General features: G+C 37.5%; 1 protein-coding gene across 8 annotated transcripts in view; it reads left to right on the forward strand.

Annotated features, from left to right (window-relative positions):
* Positions 1-24,346, forward strand: part of NSD1 (nuclear receptor binding SET domain protein 1) — a 181,036-nt gene that overhangs the window by 79,911 nt on the left and 76,779 nt on the right. For all 8 annotated transcript variants that reach the window (XM_058282812.2, XM_058282785.1, XM_058282806.2 and 5 more), the window contains 3 exons: positions 5,813-5,948; positions 15,390-15,562; positions 18,130-20,713. In XM_058282812.2, the coding sequence (XP_058138795.1) occupies positions 5,813-5,948; positions 15,390-15,562; positions 18,130-20,713 (2,893 nt within the window). The remainder of the gene's footprint in view (positions 1-5,812; positions 5,949-15,389; positions 15,563-18,129; positions 20,714-24,346) is intronic.

Raw genomic sequence — 24,346 nt, forward strand, 5'->3', positions numbered from 1 at the left:
TTTTCTCTCTTTCATTTCAGCTGTTTTCTCTTCAACATCACTTGTTCTGTCATTTTGAGTCTGTTGTTGTATGCCTCTAATATGTCTTTGATCTCACCTGTTGTGGTTTTGATCTCATCTATCAGTCCTTGTAAATTTGTTTAGACTTGTTTTATGGCATAACATATTTTGGAAAATGTTCCATGTGCATTAAGGAAGAATGTGTATTTTATCTTTTTTTCCTTTTGTTGCTTGTGCTTTGGTTGTAAAGTCTAAGAAGTCCTTGCCTGAGAAGAGGTCCTGAAAATACTTCCCTATGTTTTCTTCCAGAAGATTGATAGTTCTAGCTCTTAAATTTAAGTGCTGATTCATTTTGAGTTGATTTTTTTTTTTAATATATTGTGAGATAGTGGTCCTCCTTTTTTTTTTTTTTTGCAGATGGACATCCAGTTTTCCAGGCATCATTTATTGATGAGAGTATTTTTTCCCAATTGAGTAGTCTTTTGCCACCTTATAGAAATCATTTGACCATAAATGTGAGGGCTGATTTCTGAGCTCTCAGTTCTATTTAATTAGTCTGTATGTCTGTCTGTGTGCCAGTACCATGCTGTTTTGTTTGCTGTGGCTTTTGTAATAAGCTGTTTTTTTCTTTCCAGAATTTTTTATCATTTTAATTTTTTAAAAAGCAGTTTTATTGAGATATATTCACATACCATACATTCTAACCAAATATACAGTCACTGGCTTTTAGTTTTTCCTTTTGGAGTAATGAAATTGTTTTAAAATTTTTTGTGGTGATGAATGCTTGTTTGCTTGTTTGTTTTTTTTTAGGAGGCACCAGGAACCAAACCCAGGACCTCCCATGTGGGAAGCAGGCACTCAACTGCTTGAGCCACACCAGCTCCCTTCTATAGTTTATTACATTCTTTTCATTGTCTCATGATGCTTTTGCCAGTTGGACAAATTCTGGGAGGAGATCATCCCTGGGAGGACTTCCTCAGTCTTTCAATTCAAGTTTTTTTTGGTTGTATCTTTCCATTTATATAGATTTTTAAAATATTCACAAAAATGTTTCATATTCCGTGGTAGGGTTGAGTATATCAATAATTTCCTATTTCTTGATGGTATTTTAAATTGTATTTTTAAGAAACAAATTTTATTGATACATATTAATAAAGCATACAGTTTATCCAAAGTATACGATCAATGGTATTTGGTGTAATCACAGAGTTGTGCATTTATGACTTCAGTCATTAGAGCATTTTCATTATTTCAAAAATAATAATGAAAAACAAAAAATTCATTACCTTTCAGTCTCTCAGTTCAGTTTTCCACAACCACAGTAGGACCAGGGACTCATGAAGGGATGCAGACACCAGCTTGAGAAGGGCACGAAAAACTCCAGTTGCTCTCCAAAGCTGAGCATTCCTGGCCTGCCCAGCAAATGGAACTCTTCAGCTAACTTTCCACTACTGCCTGGAGGAAGCCCTGTGTCTTTAAATCTTCACCACCTCTACCTCTGTCTGGGAGAGTTGAAACAATTGTTTCCCTCAGAGCTAGGACTCTATGACCCTAAATTGCAACAAAAGCCTTGATCAGTGATTGGCCACACCCTTTTCTTGGGAATGAGGATGTGAGAGTGGGATTTTGCCTCTGATAAAACTGCTGCATGGGGAGAGTAATTTGAAGTTCTTTACCTTAATTTATTTGTCTCTTTGCCCTGCTCTTACTGGATGCTGCATGGTGATATTTTAGCCTTTGGAATTTCAAATAGTTGTTTCAAACAATTTCTGCCTGTTTAATAGTTGTTTTGGTGGAAGGACTGTGTCCTGGAGCTTCCTTCTTCAACATCATCCCCTAAAGGAGTCAATTTTGACTGAGTAAGAAAGAGTTAAAATTTCAAATTAAAATGGAAACAATTCCTGTTTAATATTAATATAATTATTTAGTATAACATTTTAAGTTTGGTATTTTATAGCAATGTATTTTTTCTTTCTGGAATTGATAGCAGCAGCAGCAGCATGTTAACAAATGTTAAGAATATGCTCTCTATTTGTTCATAAACCAGAACATTATATGTTTATAGTCTGCTTGAGTTGATGAACTTATTCTTAAAAATGGGCAGTTTCAACCTTGGAAAGTAGTAGTAGCTTTTGGATATCATATAAATCAAGTTGTATAAAGGGATGGGCTTTGTTTCTCATGGGAATTCTTAGTAACTAAAATGAGAACTGAGTCTCTGAAATTGCAGGAAGTCCTGTGATTATTATGTAGTGTTATTTTTTTCCCCAAAAAAGGTTTTTGAGTTCTCTGTCACACTACATTTTTGAAAGAGATAGTTAATAACTTTAGAATATTTAACTCAACTGTAAATTTTATGTACGCCTGGGAAGAGATCAGTATTCAAGGAGTATCCACTCTGTGATAACATTTAACATTAAAATAGACTTAAATTTTATCTCATGTGCCCAGGGATATATCTGGACTGCCTGAGCTTGCTATCTTAGAAATGAAATAAATATGTCTGTTTTTGAATTTCAGTGGTAAAATTACTTGATCTTAACCGAAAATGCCATTTTTAATTTTTTTAGGATTTATTTTTATTTCTCCCCCCTCCTCTTGTTGTTTGTGCTTGCTGTGTGCTCTCTGTGTCTATTCGTTGTGTGCTGTTTCTGCTTGTCATCTTTTTAGGAGGCTCCAGGAACCGAACCCTGGACATCCCATATGGTAGGCAGGAGCTCAATTGCTTGAGCCACATCCACTTCCCACGAGCCACTTCTTGACTGTAGTACATAGACGTTTTAGGCCTTTAATGTTTTTTAAAGATGGCAGTAACATAGGAGAGTTTAATGTGAAATAAGTTTTTCTCAAGGTAAAAAAGGAAAGAGGTATTTTGAATCTACTTGGCTTTTAGGATGATTTTTTTTTTTTTTTGATGTTATGCGGTCCACTTTTATTTTATTTTTAAATTAATTCTTTTTAATGTTACATTAAAAAATATGAGGTCCCCACATATCCCCCATTCCCCTCACCCCACTCCTTCCATAACCACAACTTCTCCATCAACATGGGACATTCATTGCAAGGATGATTTTAAATGCTTAGAAAACATTATGATGATATTTATTTATACTTAAAATTTGAAGAAAATAATGCATTACAGTGCAAAAAAACATAGTCTTTAAAATTAAATCAGATGTGGACTTAAATTCTTGCCTTTCTGATTGTGACTTAACTAGTTTGAGCCTGTTTATCTTTAAAATTGAGATAATGCTACTTCATAATGTTGTGAAGATTAAGAAGTTAATGTATGTAACAATATATTATTTCCTACTGGTCATATAGAGATAATAAGAAAAGCCATTCAGAAATCTGCCATCCTGCCATTCTGTGCTTAGATGTCACTTCTTTTGTCAAGTTCTCTCTGGTATCCTGAAGTATCTTGGGGTCAGGAATTATGACATATTCATCTTTGTGTCTTTTGTTATGGGCTTTATTATTTGAATGGTATATATTACCATTCCTGGAATCAGACTACCCAAGTTTGAATCCTGGCTTTGCCACTTTCTCACTTGTATGTATGATCATGGGTATCTAGTAAGCTAGCGGTAATATAGTGTCTACTTGAAGAGGATTAAAGGATGAATAGCAAATATCAAGTATTTGTTATATTTAAAGTCATTTAGGACTTGAATAAAGAAGCAAGTACCATATTTATCAGTGATTGCCAAATAAATTCCGTTTAAATGATTGCAAATCAGAGTATATTAAAAATTGGGCAATCTATTCAGATTGCAGTTTCAATTATGGGCACATAAGATTTACTTTCCCATTGGGTCATGGCATCTTCGTTTTAAAGTTTGAAAACCAATTAGATTTGAAACTATATTCTGATACAAGCTGACAACAGGCAAAAATGGCTTTCACTTAATAAGGTGTACTTCTTTCTCATTTCCTGGACAGCTCTATCTACCCAAAGTGTTTTCAATATGGGCATTCTATGAGATTAAGCTTACTTCCACCTGAAGGCAGGGTATTAAAGTTGAGTCCTTATCTAATTGAGCCCATTCTTTTTATGATGTCCTTGAGCTGGCCATCATACATCATTTATTTGAATGATTTCAATGAATTTATTCAGCATACTCCTTATTGAACACTTACTTTATGCCACGTTGCTGGTGTTTTAGAATTAACGAATGAAGAGTAAGCTTGAGAAAGATGTTGACCATGCCCTTTTCAAGATTAGTATTTATGGAAAATGGTAATGTGTGTGTGTCCCTTTGAGGTAAATGGTTGCTGTTAGCATAGTTATGCTAGATGCTTCTGATTTCCCAGAAAATTGAGGGGGTCAGTATGTTAGTATACTGTACCTCATTTGTTGAACATCAGATGGGACACTCAGGCCTTGTAAACTAAAAATTGTCTTCCTCTCAAGGCGAATTTGTCCAATTTATTGAGTGTGGTGTGCTAAAGGCATGGGCATGGATTTGGAGCAAAGATGCAGGCATTTGGATCTCAGATCAATTAGGCTTATTACTTTTGAGAAAGGATGCAGGCAGGGTCTCTGCATTGATTGCATCATTCCAGGGAACTTAATTTGTATTGTATTCTACAAGAATGATGTCCCTTGAGGTTTTACAGTGCAGTGTTCTGAATGCAACTTCCCTTGTGTATCCTGGGGAAAATCTCGGATAGTTTCATTGACATTACTAGAGTCTAGCCTGTGGCTTTTCAGGATTGTTTCATTAGAGATATTATTATCTATTAACTAATAGAAATGCCTCTCTGTTTAAGGAGTATGTAGATTAGAACCTGCAGAAGGGATTACAATCTTCAGACCATGTCAGAGATTCTTTTTGTAATTTTCTCCTTTTTCCCCCTAATGATGTGATTCAAGAAATAGGACAAAGATATCTTTTCCTTGGGATGGTTTTGTTTACCCATTTCAGTCTTTAGCCCTTTGTAAATCAAATGGCTTGTTTTCTTTTTGTCAGAATATAGATAAACTACTTATATAAAATATATGTAAACTGAGAGGTATTATATGAAGAGTGTATTATTCTGCCAAAGGGTTGCTGATGCAGAGTATTGGAAATCTTTTGGCTTTTATAAGGGGTATTTATTTGGGGTAGAAACTTACAGTCATAAGGCCATAGAGAGTAAGTGTCTTCCCTCACCAAGGTCTGTTGCCACGTGTTAGAGCAAGATGGCTGCTGGTCTCTGTGAGGGTTCAGCCTCCTACTTCCTCTTAAGGCTCCATGGTCCCAGCTTCTTCGGATCCCAGCTGTAGGCTCGCTTAAGACTGTCTGTCTTCCCAGGGCTCGTCTCATTCCAGGCTCAGCTGCTCTGCTCTCTCCACAAAGTCAGCTGTAAAGTATCAGGCGAATGGCTCCGGCTCCAGTGTCAGAACTAAGCTCTCTCCTCTGCCTTGTCATTGTCTGTGTGTCGGCTCACCAACGGGGCGGGTACTCAATGTCCCACTGATGTGACCAATTCAAAGCCCTAATCTTAATTTAATCAGGCAAAAGTGAAACCTTTGAATTTAATGCAATCAAAGAGTACCAAGCCCGGAGGAACAGACCAGTTTACAAACATAATCAATATTTCTTTTTGGAATTCATCGATAATACCAAACTGCTACAAAGGACTTTGTTAGTAACAATTAAGGCAAATAATTTGAGGTTTGGTTTTTTTAAGGCAGTTTTTCCTAGGCTGGAGTATTTTCATATATACTATTTTAGATATTGTTTTCTGAGATTGTATATAGGAAGATGATACACTGTTGAAAAAGATTTTGATTCTTATTGATGCCCCATGTTTTGTTTGTCTAAAGTGTCAACCCAAGAAAAAATCTACGCCGCTGAAGTATGAAGTTGGAGATCTCATCTGGGCTAAATTCAAGAGACGCCCATGGTGGCCCTGCAAGATTTGTTCTGATCCATTGATTAATACACACTCAAAAATGAAAGGTAATACTTGGCAGATAATTATGCATGGTAAAATAGAGTGTAGAACTATAAACTTAGAGTGGCCTTTAGTATAACCTGTTTATTGCTATCTTTAGTAATAACCCATTTTTCCATTCTAGCACTTCATGGTTAACATATTTTTAATTAAAATTGAAGTTTGTTTTATTCTGTGATTTAAAGATTCCAAATTATTTAATCTGTTGACCTAGGAAAATGTTAACTTTATTACCTAAAGTTTATTCTGTCCAGAATCACCTTTAAAGTGTATCTATGTTTCTACTTAATCTTCAGATTTGCCATTTTTTATAATTTTGAAGATGAAATAATTACAAGTAATACTTATGTTATTTTGAATTTTAAAATCTTGATTTAGAAAAGTTTCCTTAATTTTTATAGTTTGTCTCTTATTTGGTTGCTGTGCTTGAATCTCAGGTACCTTGTCTTCAAAGTATTGTAAAGGTAGGGCTGCAACTTGATCATGACCTTCCTGTTTTCTATGAAGACATTTTTGTGATTTTATTCTAGTTTTTAGAATATGTATTATTGTTTTTTAATAAGCCTTGTATTCAAAGATTTAAAAATAAAATCACTCCCTTTTTTTGCTTTCATCTGTTTCATTCTCTAGCCCTTCTAGTGAGTAACCACTTTTTAAAAAATTTATTTTATTAAAAAAAAATTTATTTATTTTTAACACCCCCCTCCCCCATATCTACTCTGTGTCCGTTTGCCCGTTTGCTGTGTGTTCTTCTGTGTCCGTTTGTATTTTTGTCAGTGGCACTGGGAATCTGTGTTTTTGTTGTGTCATCTTACTGAGTCAGCTCTCCATGTGTGCGGCCCAACTCCTGGGCAGACTCCACTTTTTGCATGGGGCGGCTCTCCTTACGGGGTGCACTCCTTGTGCGTGGGGCTCCCCTACGCCAGGGATACCCTGGTGTGGCACAGCACTCCTTGTGCGTATCAGCACTGTACGTGGGTTAGCTTCACCACACGAGTCAGAAGGCCTTGGGTTTGAACCTTGGACCTCCCATGTGGTAGGCGGATGCTCTGTCCATTGAGCCAAGTCCACTTCCCAGTAATCACTTTTTAATGTATTTTCCAGAGTTTCTTTGTGTAAATTCAAATATATATTCTCAATTCCCTTTACCCCCCACTTGAACGTAAAAGTAGTATATCAAATATACTGTCTACAGCTTGCTTTTTTTTAACTTCTTGGAGATTTTCCATATCTGTGCATTGATTTTTTACATCTGCATAATTTTCCACTCTTTGATTATGCTGTACTTTGTATAACTAGTCCTCTGTTGATGGGTGTTTAGGTTTTTAAAAATGTTGTGTAGCAACAACTATATATACCATGCATGTTTGTATACACATAATGCTGTAAAGAATAACTATATTTCATATATGTATGTCTAAGGATGATTTCCCCAAAGTGGGCTTGCTCGATTTTATTTATTTATTTATTTATTTTAAAAGATTCATTTATTTATTTATTTCTCTCCCCTTACCCCCCACCCCAGTTGTCTGTTCTCTGTCTGTTTCCTGCGTCGTCTTCTTTGTCTGCTTCTTCTGTTGCTGTCAGCGGCACGGGACTCTGTGTTTCTTTTTGTTGTATCATCTTGTTGTGTCAGCTCTCCATGTGTGCAGCACCATTCTTGGGCAGGCTGCACTTTCTTTCATGCTGGGCGGCTCTCCTTACGGGGCGCACTCCTTGCGCGTGGAACTCCCCTATGCGGGGGACACCTCTGTGTGGCAGGACACTCCTTGTGCGCATCAGCACTGCGCATGGGCCAGCTCCACACGGGTCAAGGAGACCTGGGCTTTGAACCGTGGACCTCCCATGTGGTAGACGAACCCCCTAACCACTGGGCCAAGTCCGTTTCCCTGAAGTTAATGTTTAATTGGTATAGAGTTTTTCTTTAGGGGTCATGCAGAAGTTTTGGCAATGGGTGATGGTGATGGAGGAACAACTTTGTGAATGTAATTAACACCACTGAGTTGTGTATTTGAAAAGGGAAATTTTAGGTTATATATAAGTTACCACACATTAAAAAAATCCATAAAACTGTGTACAACACATAGTAAATCCTAATGTTAACAATGAGGTAAAGTTAATAGTATAATTATAATAATATTGTTTCTTCTGTTAAAACAAAATACCACACTAATGCAAAATGTTTATAATAGCCATGACTGTTTGTGAGAGGAGAGTATATGGGAACTCTATCATAATCTCCATAATTTTTCTGTAAAGCTACAACTGCTCTAATTTAAAAAAAAGAAGAAAGGAAGGTGTGGTTAATTTGGTTGAGTGTTGCTGAGAGATCTAATAATATGTCCATTAGGTATGAGGAGGTGGAGGGCATTGAAGATAACTGGTGGAATCATCAGTCTTGCCATTGAGACTGCCTGGTGTAGTCCATAGGGAATGCTGAATGACTGCAGTCACAGGGTTCCTTTTCCTTGAAGTGAACACTGAAACGATTACCTCTGTTAATGTCTGACTCTTTGTAGCAGTGTATAATTTTCTCCCTCCAACTTTTTGATTTGAAACCTATAGAAAAGTTGAAGGATAGGATAATGAACACCCATATGCAATTTACTTAGCTACACCAATATTACTTTGTACCAATTATCAGTTGATAGTGTAAATATTCACAGCTGTTTTCAGTGTTTATATTATTGTATCATTCATGCTTATTGTTTTCTTAGCTAAACCAAATATTCCAAATAATGTCAGAAAACACAAATTTTCATAAAACCATTTTTAGAATCATTATTTACTTTTTGTGTAACAGTTTTGTTGAGTTGTAATGTATGTATCATACAGCTCAACCATTTAAAGGATACAATTCAGTGATTTTTTCCATATATTCATAGAGTTGTACAACCATTACCATCATCTATTTTTTAATATGGTAACATAAATATAACAAAATTTGCCTTTTAGCCATTTTTAAGTGTACAATTGAATGCCATTAATTGCATTTAATTTGTTATAGTGTCATTACTATTTTTCTACTCCTGAAACATTTTTATCCCCCCAAATTGAAACTCTTTACCTGTTAAGCAATAACTCCTTATCCTGTCCTGCAACCCCTGGAAATCTCTGATCTACTTTCTGTCTCTATGACTTTGCTTATTCTAGATGGTTCATATAAATGAAATTGTGCATTGTTTGTCCTTTTGTGTCTGGCTTATTTCATTTAGTATGTGTTATAGCTTGTCTATATTTACTTTTATTTGATATAGTGCATACAGTTTAAAAAATCAAGTAGTTAATTTTACAAGTTTTGTTGGAAAAAGCAGTTCTTTGTTGTCACTGTATTTCTGTTCCCAAGTATCTTCAACCTTTTTAGTGGGATCTTTTGGTATTTACATCTCTATCCCAAAATTCCATTCTCCTAGATCATTTTTTTACAATGGAAAATTCCAGCAACCCAATTCAGACAGGACTACCAGTTTGCCAGACTCTCTAGAATAAAGACTTGGGTCATCCTACCAGGCAGAGAACCATTGCCAGCTCTGATTTTTGTTGAGGTCAAAGGGAATATGGCATGGGTATTAGAAGAAAGTTATAATACCAGGTATAACCATTTTGTCTTCACAACATTTTATTTTTTTTCCTGCAATTATCTTAGTGTTTTTTGTTTTATTTTTATATGGGGGAGGGTTCTTAGTTTTTGTTATATTACTAATCTAGAGTAAAACATTTCTAGTTTTTTATATTTTCCTACATGGTCTGATATAGCCAGTATTTTGTCGTTTTCATCATCTTGAGGAAATGTCACTTAGAAACTTAAATATTCTCCTGCAATTTGTACTAGATTCCTTCCTTGCCTGCTGAACAGCTGTCATTTTGGGGATTATTTTCAACTCTTTCTTGTGTGGATTCTGTGTCTTCCTTACTTTTGGTTTACTAGTTTTGAATGTAGAGCACATTCTTCAGTAGTTTTCTGAGAAAGGTACTGGAGGCAGAGGTAAGTTTTTGAGAGCTTTCATTATCTGAAGATATTTTTATTCTCTTCTTTCAGTTGTTTGATTGTTCGGCTGATACAAAATACTCAGTTAGAAAGCATTTTTGCTCTGGATTTTGAAGGCATTGTCCTCTGGCTTCCAGAGTTGTTAAGCCCAAAGTCATTCTTTTTTTTTTAAGATTAATTTTTTTATTTCTCCCCTCTGCCCCCTGTGTTTGCACTTGCTGCCTGTTCTGTGTCTGTTTGTTGTGTACTTGTCTTCTTTTTAGGAAGCACCAGGAGCTGAACCCAGGACCTCCTAACTGGAGGACATTTAAAGGCAGACCAGTGTTGTTCTTCAGGTTTTCTCGTAAGCAGGTTGCCTTATGAACTTGAGTTCTCTTGTTGAACTCTTACCGCTGTCCGTCTTTTAACCTTCCTAAATTTTTATTGTTGCTGCTTCTTCTGTGCATTGTTCCCTTTGTGTTTGTTCCTTTTAAAAAATACTTTGCTGATGTCTTCATCGGGTTTCAGAAGGGAGCAAAACTAAGTTTTGGGTATTCGGTCTTCATTCTTCACCTTTAAAGAGTTCAACTTTAACACTGAGAATAGTTTTATGAAAGATTCTTTTAACCTGATTTATTAGAGCAGAAAATTAGTATATCTTTGTGGAACTGTAGGGAATGAACTTTTGAGTATAAATCCTCAAAGCCCTACCTATGACTATCTTCTTGTGGCAGCTCTTACCTTCCCTTCATAACCAGTCTTGCAGTAGTCACTGACTTTCTCCACTTCCATGTGTGCCACTCATTTCTGAATTCATTGAAATCTGGCACTCTCTTTGTGCTAATTCTCCACTTTGTATTTAATTAACCTTTCTCTCAGCAGAGCCATCAATACCCTGGTAATAAGTGGTTACTAATTTTTAATTTTCTGGCGTCTTTGGTACAGACAAACACTTTCTCTTCCTCTAATGACTATCTCCTCCCTGACTTTCATGGCCCTCTTGGCACTAAATTAACTATTTTCATCTATTTATTTTCATTTTTCTTTGTTGAATCCTCTTTTTCTACCTTGCCTTTAGTTGTTTTTTTTTTTTCCAATTTTTTTAATTTTAAGGAGGTGCTGAACCCAGGACCTCATACACGGGAAGCAGGCACTCAGCAACTGAGCTGTACTTGCTCCTCTCTGCTTTGTCTTTAAATGTTGGTGATTCTTTTTTTATCCTAGGTCTTCTTCCGTCCTTCTTGCATGGCAGTCTCATTAACTCTGAGTTTTTATCTCTCGTAACAACACTGAATTTTACATTTGGAATACCAGTGTTTCCCCCAGGCTTCAGATCTGCATGTCCAACTTCGTATTTATGAAACTTTCATCAGCATGTCCTTTAGGCACTTGAAGTTTAGCTTGTCTAAAACTTACCTTTTCTTTAAAAAAAAAAAAAAAAAAAAGATTTATTTATTTATTTTTCTCCTCTCCCCCCCTCGCCCCAGTTGTCTGTTCTCTGTGTCTATTTGCTGCGTCTCTTCTTTTGTCCGCTTCTGTTGTTGTCAGTGGCACGGGAATCTGTGTTTCTTTTTGTTGCATCTTGTCGTGTCAGCTTTCCGTGTGTGCGGCACCATTCCTGGGCAGGCTGCACTTTCTCTGGTGCTGGGTGGCTCTCCTTATGGGGCGCACTCCTTGCACATGGGGCTCCCCACGCAGGGGACACCCCTACGTGGCAGGGCACTCATTGTGTGCATCAGCACTGCGCATGGGCCAGCTCCACACGGGTCAAGGAGGCCTGGGGTTTGAACCTCGGACTCCCATGTGGTAGACGGACGCCCTAACCACTAGGCCAGGTCTGCTTCCCAAAACTGACCTTTTCAAACCACTTCTTTTTCCTTCATTTCCTGTCTCAGTGAGTAGAGATCACTGTCACTTAGTCATCCAGAGCAAATAACCTTGGAGTCATCCTCAGCTATATTGAGATATAGTTCATTTGATATCTAGTTCACCCTTTTGATGTATATAATATAATGGGTTTTAGTATATTCACAGAGGTGTGCAACCATCACAATTAATTTTTAGAAAATTTTCGTCACCTCAAAAAGAAACCCCATATCATTTAGTTATTACCCTCTCTTTCAACTTCCCAAACCTGAGCATTTACTCATTTTCTGTATTGATAGATTTGCTTATTCTAGAATTTTCATATAAATTAAATCATGCGTGTGGTTCTTTGTGACTGATTTCTTTCATTTAGCATGTTTTCAAGGTTCATCCCTGTTGTAATATATATCACTATGACATTCTTTTTATGTCCAAATAATATTCCATTATATGGAAATACCACTTAGTTTATCCGTTCATCATAATTTGATAAGCTTTTGGCTGTTGTGACTAGTGCTGCTATGAACATCTGCATACAAGTTTTTGTATGGGTATATGTTTTTGTTTTTTCAAAGATTTATTCATTATTTTAAAATTTATTTATTCGCCCCCACTTCCCCTTGCAGCTTGCTTGTATCTGCTCTCTGTGTCCATTCACTGTGCTTTCTTCTGTGTCTGCTTGTCTCCCTTTGTTGCATCATCTTGCTGCATCAGTTCTCTGCGGGCCAGCTTGCCTTCACAAGGAGGCCCTGGGACATATCAAGGGCCTCCCATAAGGTAGACGGGAGCCCAATCCGTTGAACCACGGCTGCTTCCCAGCATACGTTTTTATATATCTTGTTCAAATAACTAGGAATGGAATTGGTGGGTTAAATGATAATTCTTTTTTAACTTTTTAAGGTACTACCAGGCTGTGTTGCAAAGTAGTTGTACCATTTTACGTTCACACTAGCCGTGTATGAGGATTCCAATTTCTCCACATCATCACCAACACTTGTTACTATCAGATTTTTTTATTATGCATCAAATCCTTTTGAGTATCTTTTTAAAAATCTTTCATATTTGTGCTCTTCTAATTCCCATTGCTGCTGCCTTAGTTGAGATTCTAGTCACTGTGTTTTCCACTATTCTGGTAACCTCTGATCTCTACTGAGTCACCTCTGTTTATTCTTAAATATGTTATTCAGACCTCAAGGAGGTTTATCTTTCTAAGATGCAAATATGAGCCTGTGGTTCCCTAGCTTAAATTATCAGGATAATGGCTAAGCTCTTAAGATGATATCCAAGCTTTTTCCAGGTCTGGCTGCTTTCCTTCCACTTTATGATTTAGTGCTCTGAGCTATTTGTGGTTGTCAGTTGTGCCATACTGTTTTTTATTTTTTTAAGAGTTGTGTCTTTTATTTAAATAAAAAAAATTTTTTTTTGAAACAAATCAATTTTATTGATATCCTATGCTTCACCAAAGGGTACAATGGTATTTGATAAAATCACATCCATATTGTTTAATTTGTTTATGCCTTTGACAGTTTCTGGACTCTCCTTCTGGAATTTCCTCTCTATCAAATACCTGTTTACCTTTAAGAATTTTGTCCCAGTGTCCTTTCAAATGTTCCAGTTAATAACGTGGGCTTATTAATGTTGGCTTAAAAAGTGAATATTACAGTTACTATGCTATTGAAATTATAAAGCTTTGTCACGATAATCTGCATATCTGTCTTACCCTCCAGACTTTGAGTTCCTTTCTGTACTACAGAGTGCTGGCACGTCAAAGTGCTCAACCCGTTGGGCTTGAATTTATTTATCTTTGGGAGAATCACTTGCCTCTCAAATTGACTTTAAGAACCTCTGTATTGGTACGTGTGTATATATCTTACCAGTTTCAATTCCTTTTAATAGGTGGTTTCTATTACAGGGTTTAATTTATAATTTAGTAGGTGGGGTTTCTAAGGAGTTAGTCCAATTTTTTTTTTTCCTCCAGGCCTTTTTTTTCCTTCTCCTTTTGAAAGCTTGTTTTTTAAAATGTACTAAAAAACAAAACAAATAACAGGAAATTTAGCCAGTTTTAAAATTTCATCAAGAAGCTATATTTTTATAGAAAAACAACCATTTCATCTAAAGTTTCTAACAGAGGTATTTTTTGTGCTTTGGTTGTACACTTTTAATAATAGCATTTATAAGATAAGCTACCATTTTGGCAGCTTCTCCAATAGTTGTGGAGACAGGAGTTTTGAAAATACCCACAACTCTTTATATCTGTGTGGCAGATTAGTTCATAAGTCTCTTCTCCCTTTTCTTCTTTTTTTTTCTAGCATTCTGAGGAATTAAGCTTTTCCTATTTTTTTTTTTTTAAGATTTATTTATCTCCCCTTACCCCCCATTGTCTCTTCTCTGTGTCAATTTGCTGTGTGTTCTGCGTCCGCTTGCATTATTAGGTGGCACTGGGAAACTGCGTCTCTTTTTTGTTGCATCATCTTGCTGCATCAGCTCTGCCTGTGTGCGGTGCCACTCCTGGGCAGGCTGCGGTTTTTTCACACAGGGCAGCTCTCCTTGTGGGGTGCACACCTTGCGCGGGGGATTCCTATACAGGGGCACCCCTGCATGGCATGGCACTCCTTGCGCACAACTGTATTGTGCGTGGGCCAGCTTACCACACGGGTCTGGAGGCCATGGGGATTGAACCCTGGAACCCTCCATATGGTAGGCGGATGCTGTTATCATTTGAGTCATGTCTGCTTCCCTTTCCTGTTTTTTTCAAAGAGATATTTGGAATCTTTTTTGGGTCCTGAAATGGTGTGTTTATTGTAAGGAAATTAGATGTATATTAAAGTGAATTTATGTATAAGTTGATTTTCATTTATTTGTGACTTTTTTTTTACTGCTATAAAATATGCCAAAGTGTTACATATATGTAAAATATGCATATCAGAAAAATTGAACTTTTCTGATCAAATTGGTGTTGTTTTTATTTTTGGTAGTTATATATAGAACTTGGCCATACAAGAAACTGTAGAGTAACTGGATTTCTTTCTTTATTGGCTCTTGGGATTGCCTTTTTTTAAAAAAAATTTCCCTGTTTTGAAACTGTGTCAACTTTCACTTTCTCCATAAAACCAATGATTTACTGGGAGCAAGTGTAACTCAGTGGTTGAGTGTCTGTTTCCCATGTACTAGGTCGCAGGTTCATTCCTTGGTACCTCTTAAAAACAAAACTAAACAAAAACCAGTGATTCACCATCTGACTCTGAATTTGGCTTTTCTGAAGTCTTTGGGCTTTGTCTGTGTAAAATGGGGATGAATTTTATAGACTGATGGTTAAAGGAAATAATTTGCCTACTATATTCTGTATTAGTTTGCTCTGTGATTAATCAAGCTCTAACTTGTTGTGATAGCATGTTACCAGACTAAATGATTGATTTGTTTTTTGATAAATTCTTAACATTTTCTTGCCATGTGTACTGAATATTTTTCCATTTCCTTATAACTGATTTACCTCAGAGTTTTTTGTTCTGTAGGCATTTTAGCTTGCTTCTTTGACAATATCAGTGTGACTATTCTCTTGATGATGATCATTCAACTTTTTGAATTAATAACACAAGTTCTTATCTTTACCTAGTTTCCAACCGGAGGCCCTATCGACAGTACTATGTGGAGGCTTTTGGAGACCCTTCTGAAAGAGCCTGGGTGGCTGGAAAAGCAATCGTTATGTTTGAAGGCAGACATCAGTTTGAAGAGCTACCTGTCCTTAGGAGAAGAGGAAAGCAGAAAGAAAAAGGCTACAGACATAAGGTTAAAAAAAAAAATCCTCTTTTATATATTTTGTGGGAGCAGGCAGTAGTGAAGTACTAGATTTTTGAAATAAAAGCTTTTTCCTTTGGTAGTAGAATTTCTGTGAGAAAAAGATAGGAAATGGTTTTTTTGCTGAGGTGGCATGGGGGCTAGCCTTCAAAATGTAAATGTCTATTGAGAAATGATGTTATCTGTCTTCTCTCATATTATTTATAAAAATGGCAATACAGCATGGCATGACTAATCTTATTTGGCTATATCTTATACAAGAAGAAATTGATCATCAAAATGAAATATTCTGCTCCTCACCTTCTGGATTAAATTTTTCTTTTAAACCTGAGAAAAGTAAGGCATTGGGAGGGGGGCTTTGTTTTTTTTGTTTCAAATGTTTAAGCTTGCAGTTTCTAAGTTGGTTATATTTTAATCAAGAACATTGTTGATTTTGCTTGATGTTTTATGTTAAAGTTGGTCTAGTAAATTTTTGACTTATTTTCCTTTAATATTCTTTTATTATCAATTCTAGAAGTATACATAGTTGCTGTTAGATTATTTTGTTTGTTTGTGTTGAGGGCCCTGGGATTGAACCGGGACATTGTATGTGGGGAGCCAGTGCTCAACCACTGAGCCACATCAGCTTCCCTGAGTTGGTTTTATCATTTGTTTTGCATGCTGTTATTGTTGTTTTTTAGGATATTATCGGAACTGAATCCGGAACTGCCTGTGTGGGAAGCAGGTGCTCAACTGCTTGAGTCATGTCTGCTCCCTAGATTTGTTTTTCATACTACCTGTGTAAATATTGGTAGAATTTTTTTTTTAAAAAGGTCTTTTTTATTATTATTTTATTTGTATGGTACCAGAAATTGAACCTGGGACCTTGTATGTGTGAAGCAGGCACTTAACCACTGAGCTACACCCACTGTACAATACTGGTAGACTTTTGTTTGAAAATTATAGTTAGGGTAATTTTGAGGCAGTACACTGGCTCTGTCACTTATAACCTGAATTCTCTGAGGCTTGGTGTCTAAGTTTAAAATATTTAATATATCATAAGATTGGTAGTGTAAAATGTTTCTGTGTGCTGCTGTTAGGATAAAGGAGGCTAACTGCATCCTTTATCTCTTTCCATCTTTGTTTAGAGGTATAGGGGAATGAACCCAGGACTTTGTATGTGGAAAGCTGGTGCTCAATCACAGAGCCACATCAGCTTCCCTGATTTTTTTTTTCCCCCTTGTTCATTTTGCTTGTCGTTTGTTCTTTGTTTTTTTTCAGGTGGCACCGGGAACCGAACCCGGGACCTCCCATGTGGGAGGTGGGTGCTCAGTTGCTTGAACCACATGTATTCCTCATCCTTTCTCATACTTTGGGTGTTTGGTGGTGGGGAAGTATCCAGTGTTCTAATTTTTTAAAAAAGCAAATCAATTTTATTGATACATATTAATAAGGCATACAGTTCATCTACAGTGTATAGTCAGTATTTGTTGTATCTGGTATAACCTCATAGTTTTGCACAGTGTTTTTGTGTGAAGTCTTTAGCTATGCAGATATACCAACAACTCCCTTATCAGAGGAGTTCACTGGAGCTTTCAGATTCTGGAATATTGATTTACTCTTATCGCAGATAAGTCATGAAACTCTGTGTGTGTGTGTATGTATGTATGTGTGTACATGTGTAAAATAAACCAGATGATCACTTTATTGCCTTAAAAGAGGATACTGCCTGTCCAGTGCCCTGTGAATGTTTGTGTACTCAACCAAACATATCTTTCACAAGTGTTAAAAGTATTTGTGAACACTAACTGGTCACTAGAACCTTGATTACTATCTATTGTATGAGCCCAGGGAGGAAATAAAGATCTGGAAAATTAGGCCTGTTTCACAGACCTTCTGTCAAGAAACAAGAAGAGAGCATACAACTTTTGTTACACCCAGGTCTTATGATGTTTCTGGAATAAATGATTAGGTCCAGGAGACGGTATAATTATGATCCAAGTTTTATGTAATATATATGGAAAAGTTTTGATTGGCCAAAGGCCAGTGATAACCAGAGGTTCAGATTTCTTTCATGTTCCCTAGGGTCCAATCTGACCTTCTTTCCACCTGTCCTATTTTTTCCATATTTTCTTTTTAGCTTTCTGTTTTCTCTTTTATTTAGCTGAACATGTGCTTTTGCTTCATAAGTGAGAAAGATAATAAATCCTTATTCTAAGGTGTGACAGCACAGGTAGGTGAGAGTCTGGTATTCCTTGTTGTGGAAATGTGATGGTTTCAGTTCTAATCTAATCCATTCTTTCATATTTATAGAGGCAGGGAGAATGAAGGGTTGGTGGGATCAATCCTTCCTCCTATGATAGATCATAGTGGTAGCAGTAATATTGGGGAATCCCTATTGGGTAAGCTCTGGGTAAACTGTTGGTGCTAACCACCAGGCCAGTTTCATTAAGAGGCCTTGAAGAAGCACAACAAGGTTTGGAAAAGTGCCCTTATTTGAGAGATGCTTACTGACCATCTCCCTTTTCCCCCTCCCATTTCTTTGATAAGTGATACTCTTTTTCTCCTTTAAATTTAAGGTTCCTCAGAAAATTTTGAGTAAATGGGAAGCCAGTGTTGGTCTTGCTGAACAATATGATGTTCCCAAAGGGTCAAAGAACCGAAAATGTGTCAGAAGTTCAATCAAGTTGGACAGTGAGGAGGATATACCATTTGAGGACTGTACCAATGATCCTGAATCAGAACATGATCTGTTACTTAATGGTTGTTTGAAATCTCTGGCTTTTGACTCTGAACATTCTGCAGATGAGAAGGAAAAGCCTTGTGCTAAGTCTCGAGTCAGAAAGAGCTCTGATCATCCAAAAAGGACTAGTGTGAAAAAAGGCCACATTCAGTTTGAAACACATAAGGAAGAACGGAGGGGAAAGATTCCGGAGAACCTTGGCATAAACTTTATTTCTGGGGATGTATCTGAAAAGCAGGCCTCTAGTGAACTTTCCAGAATAGCAAACAGCCTCACAGGGTCCAACACTACTCCAGGAAGTTTTTTGTATTCTTCTTGTGGAAAAAACTCTGCAAAGAAAGAATTTGAGACTTCAAGTTGTGACTCTTTATTGGGCTTGCCTGAGAGTGCCTTGATATCTAAAAGTTCTGGGGAGAAGAAGAAACCCCAACGAGGTCTGGTTTGCAGTTCAAAGGTACAGCTCTGCTATATTGGAGCAGGCGATGATGAAAAGCGAAGTGATTCCATCAGTATCTGCACCACTTCCGATGATGGAAGCAGTGATCTGGATCATATAGATCACAGCTCAGAGTCTGACAATAGTGTCCTTGAAATTACGGATGCTTTTGATAGAACAGAGAACATGTTATCCATGCAGAAAAACGAAAAGATCAAGTATTCTAGGTATCCTGCAACAAACACTAGGGTAAAAGCAAAGCAGAAGACCTTCATTACTAACTCACATACAGACCACTTATTAGATTGTACTAAGACAGCAGAGCCTGGAACTGAGACATCTCAGGTTAGCCTCTCTGATCTTAAGGTGTCCACCGTTGTTCGCAGACCCCCATTGGATTTTAGAAACGATGGTCTCTCTCCACAGTTCACTATGCCATCAAGCATGTCATCAAACATTTGTAGTGAGAACTCATTAATAAAGTGTGGGACAACGAATCAAGCACTGTTACATTCAAAAAGCAAACAGTCCAAGATACGAAGTATAAAGTGCAAACATAAAGAAAATCCAGTTGTAGTAGAAGCCCCAATTACAAGTGAGGACTGCAGTTTGAAATGCTGCTCTTCTGATATCAAAGGCTCTCCTTTGGCCAGCATTTCCAAAAGTGGGAAAGTGGATGGGCTTAAACTACTGAGCAACATGCATGAGAAAACTAGGGATTCAAGTGACATAGAAACAGCAGTGGTAAAACATGTTCTGTCAGAGTTGAAAGAACTCTCTTATAGATCCTTAAGTGAGGATGTCAGTGACTCTGGAACATCAAAGCCATCAAAACCATTACTTTTTACTTCTGCCTCTGGTCAGAATCATATACCTATTGAACCAGACTACAAATTTAGCACCTTGTTAATGATGTTGAAAGATATGCACGATAGTAAGACCAAGGAGCAACGATTGATGACTGCTCAAAACTTGGTCTCCTATCGGAGTCCTGGTCTTGGGGACTGTTCCACCAGTAATTCTATAGGGGCTTCTAAGATCTTGGTTTCAGGAGGCTCTGTCCAAAATTCAGAAAAAAATGTAGATGGTACTCAAGACTCAGCCCATCCTATCCCTAGTGGGGGTGACTCTGTACCATCTGGGGAGTCATCTGCCTCCTTACCTGGCTTGGTGTCAGACAGAAGAGACCTCAGTGCTACTGGCAAAAGTCGTTCAAACTGTGTTGCTAGACGCAACTGTGGGCGATCAAAACCATCAGCCAAATTGCTAGATGGCTTTTCAGCCCAGATGGGGAAGAGCACAGTGAATCGTAAAGCCTTAAAAACAGAGCGCAAAAGAAAACTGAACCAGCTTCCAGAATTGACTCCTGAGGCTGCACTGCAGGCTGACAGAGAAAGTGGAGGTACAATGAGTGGCTCTTCGAGGGATGTGGGAGAAGAGCCTGGGAAAGAAGAACCCCTTCCATTAATAGGCCATTTAACAAGTGAAGACTGTGCCCATTTTTCTGATGGTCATGTTGATAGCAAGGTCAAACAGTCTGACCCTGCTAACATTCCTGAAAAAGGCTCCTCTTTTGAAGACAGAAAAGGCCCAGAGCTGGCCTCTGAAATGAATAGTGAGAATGATGAACCTAATAGTGTAAATCAAGTGGTGCCTAAAAAGCGGTGGCAGCGTTTAAACCAAAGGCGCACTAAACCTCGTAAGCGCACTAACAGATTTAGAGAGAAAGAAAACTCTGAGGGTGCCTTTGGGGTCTTGCTTCCTGGTGACCCTGTGCAGAAGGGGGATGAGTTCCCTGAGCATAGACCTCCAACTTCAACAAATGTACTAGAAGATGCGGTGACAGATCCAAATCGTACTGGCTGCTTAGATTCAGTTGGGCCACGGTTGAATGTTTGTGATAAATCCAATGCCAGCATTGAGGAGATGGAAAAGGAGCCAGGAATTCCCAATTTGACTCCCCAGTCCGAGCTCCCGGAACCAGGTAAGGCTGTCTGTGATAGAAAGGGATTAAGGAACATGATGATAATGTTGCCCTTGGGATGGAAGGATCATCACTTGAAATGAAGGGCTTTATGTAGAAGGGTCTGAATTTTTGAGGATCAGGTAGCCATATATTCTCAGATACTAAGTTTTACCAAAATGCTTTTTTTTTTTTCCATTTTATTTTTATTTAGAAAATCTCAAGAACATTTTTGCTTTGGCTCATTTCCTTTTTAAAATTTCTGTTACTGCAGGTAATAGAGAGGCTCTGAGCCTGTGCTGTAACTTGGATCCACTGCTTGAGAGATTTAAATTCAGTTGTTAGTCTACGGAAGGCAAACAAACTTCTTTGGTAGTTAGGTTTTAGGTTTCCTTTGACCACAACTTAAGGAAGGTTTACCTGTTAGGTGGACAAAAGTGACATGTTTTTTGAGAAAGAAAAAGAAAAAGTAAAAGAAAGAACTAGATAGAGTACTTATTGGAGGGTCTTATGTATCTTAACCCCTTCTGGAATGAGGATTGCAAATAGAAAAAATGCCAGACATACCAGGGTATACTGACTTAGCAGAAGGAAAACAGCAGAAATCTTTCAAGGTATTATAGATCACAGTGTCGTTACTGAGGATAAAACTGAGTATCTGTAAACAAAATAAGACTTGCCAGAGTTTACCAGAGATTTTTTTTTCTTAACAGTTTATTGAGATTTACTTCTCATATACCATAAAATTCAGCACTGAATTTAAAATTCAGTTTTTAGTAGAATCAGAGTTATGCAGCCACTGACATGGTCAATTTTAGAACATTTTTATCACCCCAATCAGGAACGCTGTATCCTTATTAGTCTACATTTAAACCCAGTCTTACAGATTTGCCTATTCTGTATATTTCATATAAATGTGGTTATATAATATATGATCTTTTGTAACTGGCTTCTTTTCCTAGCATACTCTTTTTTTCAAGGTTCATCCAGGTTGTAGCTTGTATTAGTACTTCATTTCTTTTCTTTCTTTTTTAAAATATATTTTTATTAGAGAAGTTGTGAATGTAACAAAACAATTATGAACATGTGTGGAATTCCCATACAACATCCCTCCACCAATACACTACATTGTTGTGGAATATTTGTTACAGATTATGAGGTAATAACATTGGAATAGTGCCATTAACTGTGGTCTGTATTCTATAGCATATTTGGTATATTTTTTCCATACCCCCCTATTATTATTAACACAGTACATCTTTGTAATTGATGCAAGGATATTACAGTCCATAGGTTACATTAATTGTATTTTTCCTGTGCTTCTCCATGTTCTTACCACCTTGTATTAGTGATGTATATTTGTTCTAGTCCATAGAAGGACTTCTGTATTTGTGTTAACCACAATTCTCCTCCAGCTGTGGGTTCACTATGTTATTCAGTCCCAGATTATTCTCTAGCTTTCTTTCAATTGACATTTACATCCCTAGACTACCCATTACAGTCAGAAACCCACTTACAGACCGGCTACGTTAGTTCTACTCACTATAATATGTTACTATCAACTCCTTATCTATTTCTACATTTTGACAGTCAAATTAATTAAAACTTCTACATACATTAAGCATTAGTACCCCTTCTCAGTCCTCTTCCTATCCCCTAATTACCTATAACTCTAGGTTTTAATTCCATAGGTTCAATGTCCATACTTAGTTTGTATTAGTAAGATCACGCACTATTTGACGTCTTATATCTGGCTTATTTCACTTAACATAATGTCTTAAAAGATCATCTGTGTTATCATATGTGTCCCAATTTCATTTCTTTTTTTTTTTTTTTAAGATTTATTTTTTTATTTCTCTCCTCTCCCCCATTTGTTTGCTCTCTGTGTCCATTTGCTGTGTGTTCTTCTGTGTCCACTTCTATTCTTGTCAGTGGCCCGGGAATCTGTGTCTCTTTCTGTTGAGTCATCTTGCATCAGCTCTCCGTGTGTGCGGCGCCACGTCTGGTCAGGCTGTACTTTCTTTTGCGCTGGGCAGCTCTCCTTATGGGGCACACTCCTTGCACGTGGGGCTCCCCTACGCGGGGACACCCCTGCGTGGCACGGCACTCCTTGCATGCATCAGTACTGTGTGTGGGCCAGCTCCACACGGGTCAAGGAGGTCCTGGGTTTGAACCACGGACCTCCCATGTAGTAGGTGGACACTCTGTCCATTGAGCCAAGTGAGCTTTCCAATTTCATTTCTTCTTAACAGCAGTGTAGTATTCCATTGTGTGCATAGACTACATTTTGTTTATCCATTCATCAGTTGATGGATACTTCGGTTGTTTCCATCTTTTGACAATTGTGAAAAACACCATTATGAACATAAAGTGTGCAAATGCCCATTCGCGTCACAGTTTTCAGGTCTTCTGGATATATTCCTTGTAGAGGAATTGCTGGATCATATGGCAGTTCGATATTTAGCTTCCTGTCTTGCACAGAGGCTCCACCATTTTACATTTCCACCAACAGTGAAAGAGTGTTCCTGTTTCTCCACATCCTCTCCAGCACTTAACTGTTTTCTGTTTTAATGGCCATTCTATGCAGTGTGAAATGATATCTCATTGTTGTTTTTTTTTAATTTTTAAAAATTTTCATTGTAGTTTTGATTTGCATTTCCTTAATAGCTAGTGATATTGAACATTTTTTCATGTGCTTTTTGACTATTTGTTATTTCCTCTCAAGAAATGTCTAAGGCTTTCCATGTACTCTTTGGCAGTGTATAGATCTTTATTTTTTTTAAGATTTTATTTATTCCACCCCCCCCCCCCCCATCTGCTCTCTGTGTCCATTCTCTGTGTGTTCTTCTGCATCCGCTTGCCTTATCAGGCGGCACTGGGAAACTGTGTCTCTTTTTTGTTGCATCATCTTGCTGTGTCAGCTTTCCGCGTATATGGCGCCACTCCTGGGTAGACTGCGCTTTTTTCACGTGAGTGGCTCTCCTTTTGGGGCTCACTCATTGTGTGTGGGGCACCTCTAGGTGGGGACACCCCTGTGTGGCAGGGCACTCCTTGTGTGCGGCAGCACTGTGCATGGGCCAGCTCACCACACGGGTCAGGAGGCCTGGGGATCAAACCCTGGACCCACCATATGGTAGGCGGATGCTCTTATCAGTTGAGTCACGTCCGCTTCCCTAGATCTTCTTTAGAGAAATGTTTATTCAAGTCCTTTGCCCATTTTTAACTGGATTGCTTGCTCTTTTATGGTTAAGTTTATGATCTCTTCATTTGGACTGGAAATCAGACCCTTATTGGATATGTGGTTTCCAAATATTTTCCCCCATTGAGTGGGCTGCCTTTTCATCTTCTTGATGAAGTCCTTTGAAGTACAAAAGTGTTTTAAGTTTGAGGAGGTCTCATTTATCCATGCTTTCTTTCATTGCTCAGTCAAACATATACATCATCATACAAGTCTTCCATATATAACCCCACCACAGATACCTTGTATTATATAAAGTGTACAATCAGTGGCATTGGGTGTAACCACAAAGTTGTGCATTCATCACTTCAGTCAATATTAGAGCATTTTCATTATTCAAAAAACAAAACAAAACAGAAACAGACCCACATATTAGCACTACTAATTACAAATCCTGTAATATGCTTTCATCATTT

The sequence above is a fragment of the Dasypus novemcinctus genome, chromosome 2 (genome assembly GCF_030445035.2).
Source record: "Dasypus novemcinctus isolate mDasNov1 chromosome 2, mDasNov1.1.hap2, whole genome shotgun sequence".
NCBI lineage: Eukaryota > Metazoa > Chordata > Mammalia > Cingulata > Dasypodidae > Dasypus > Dasypus novemcinctus.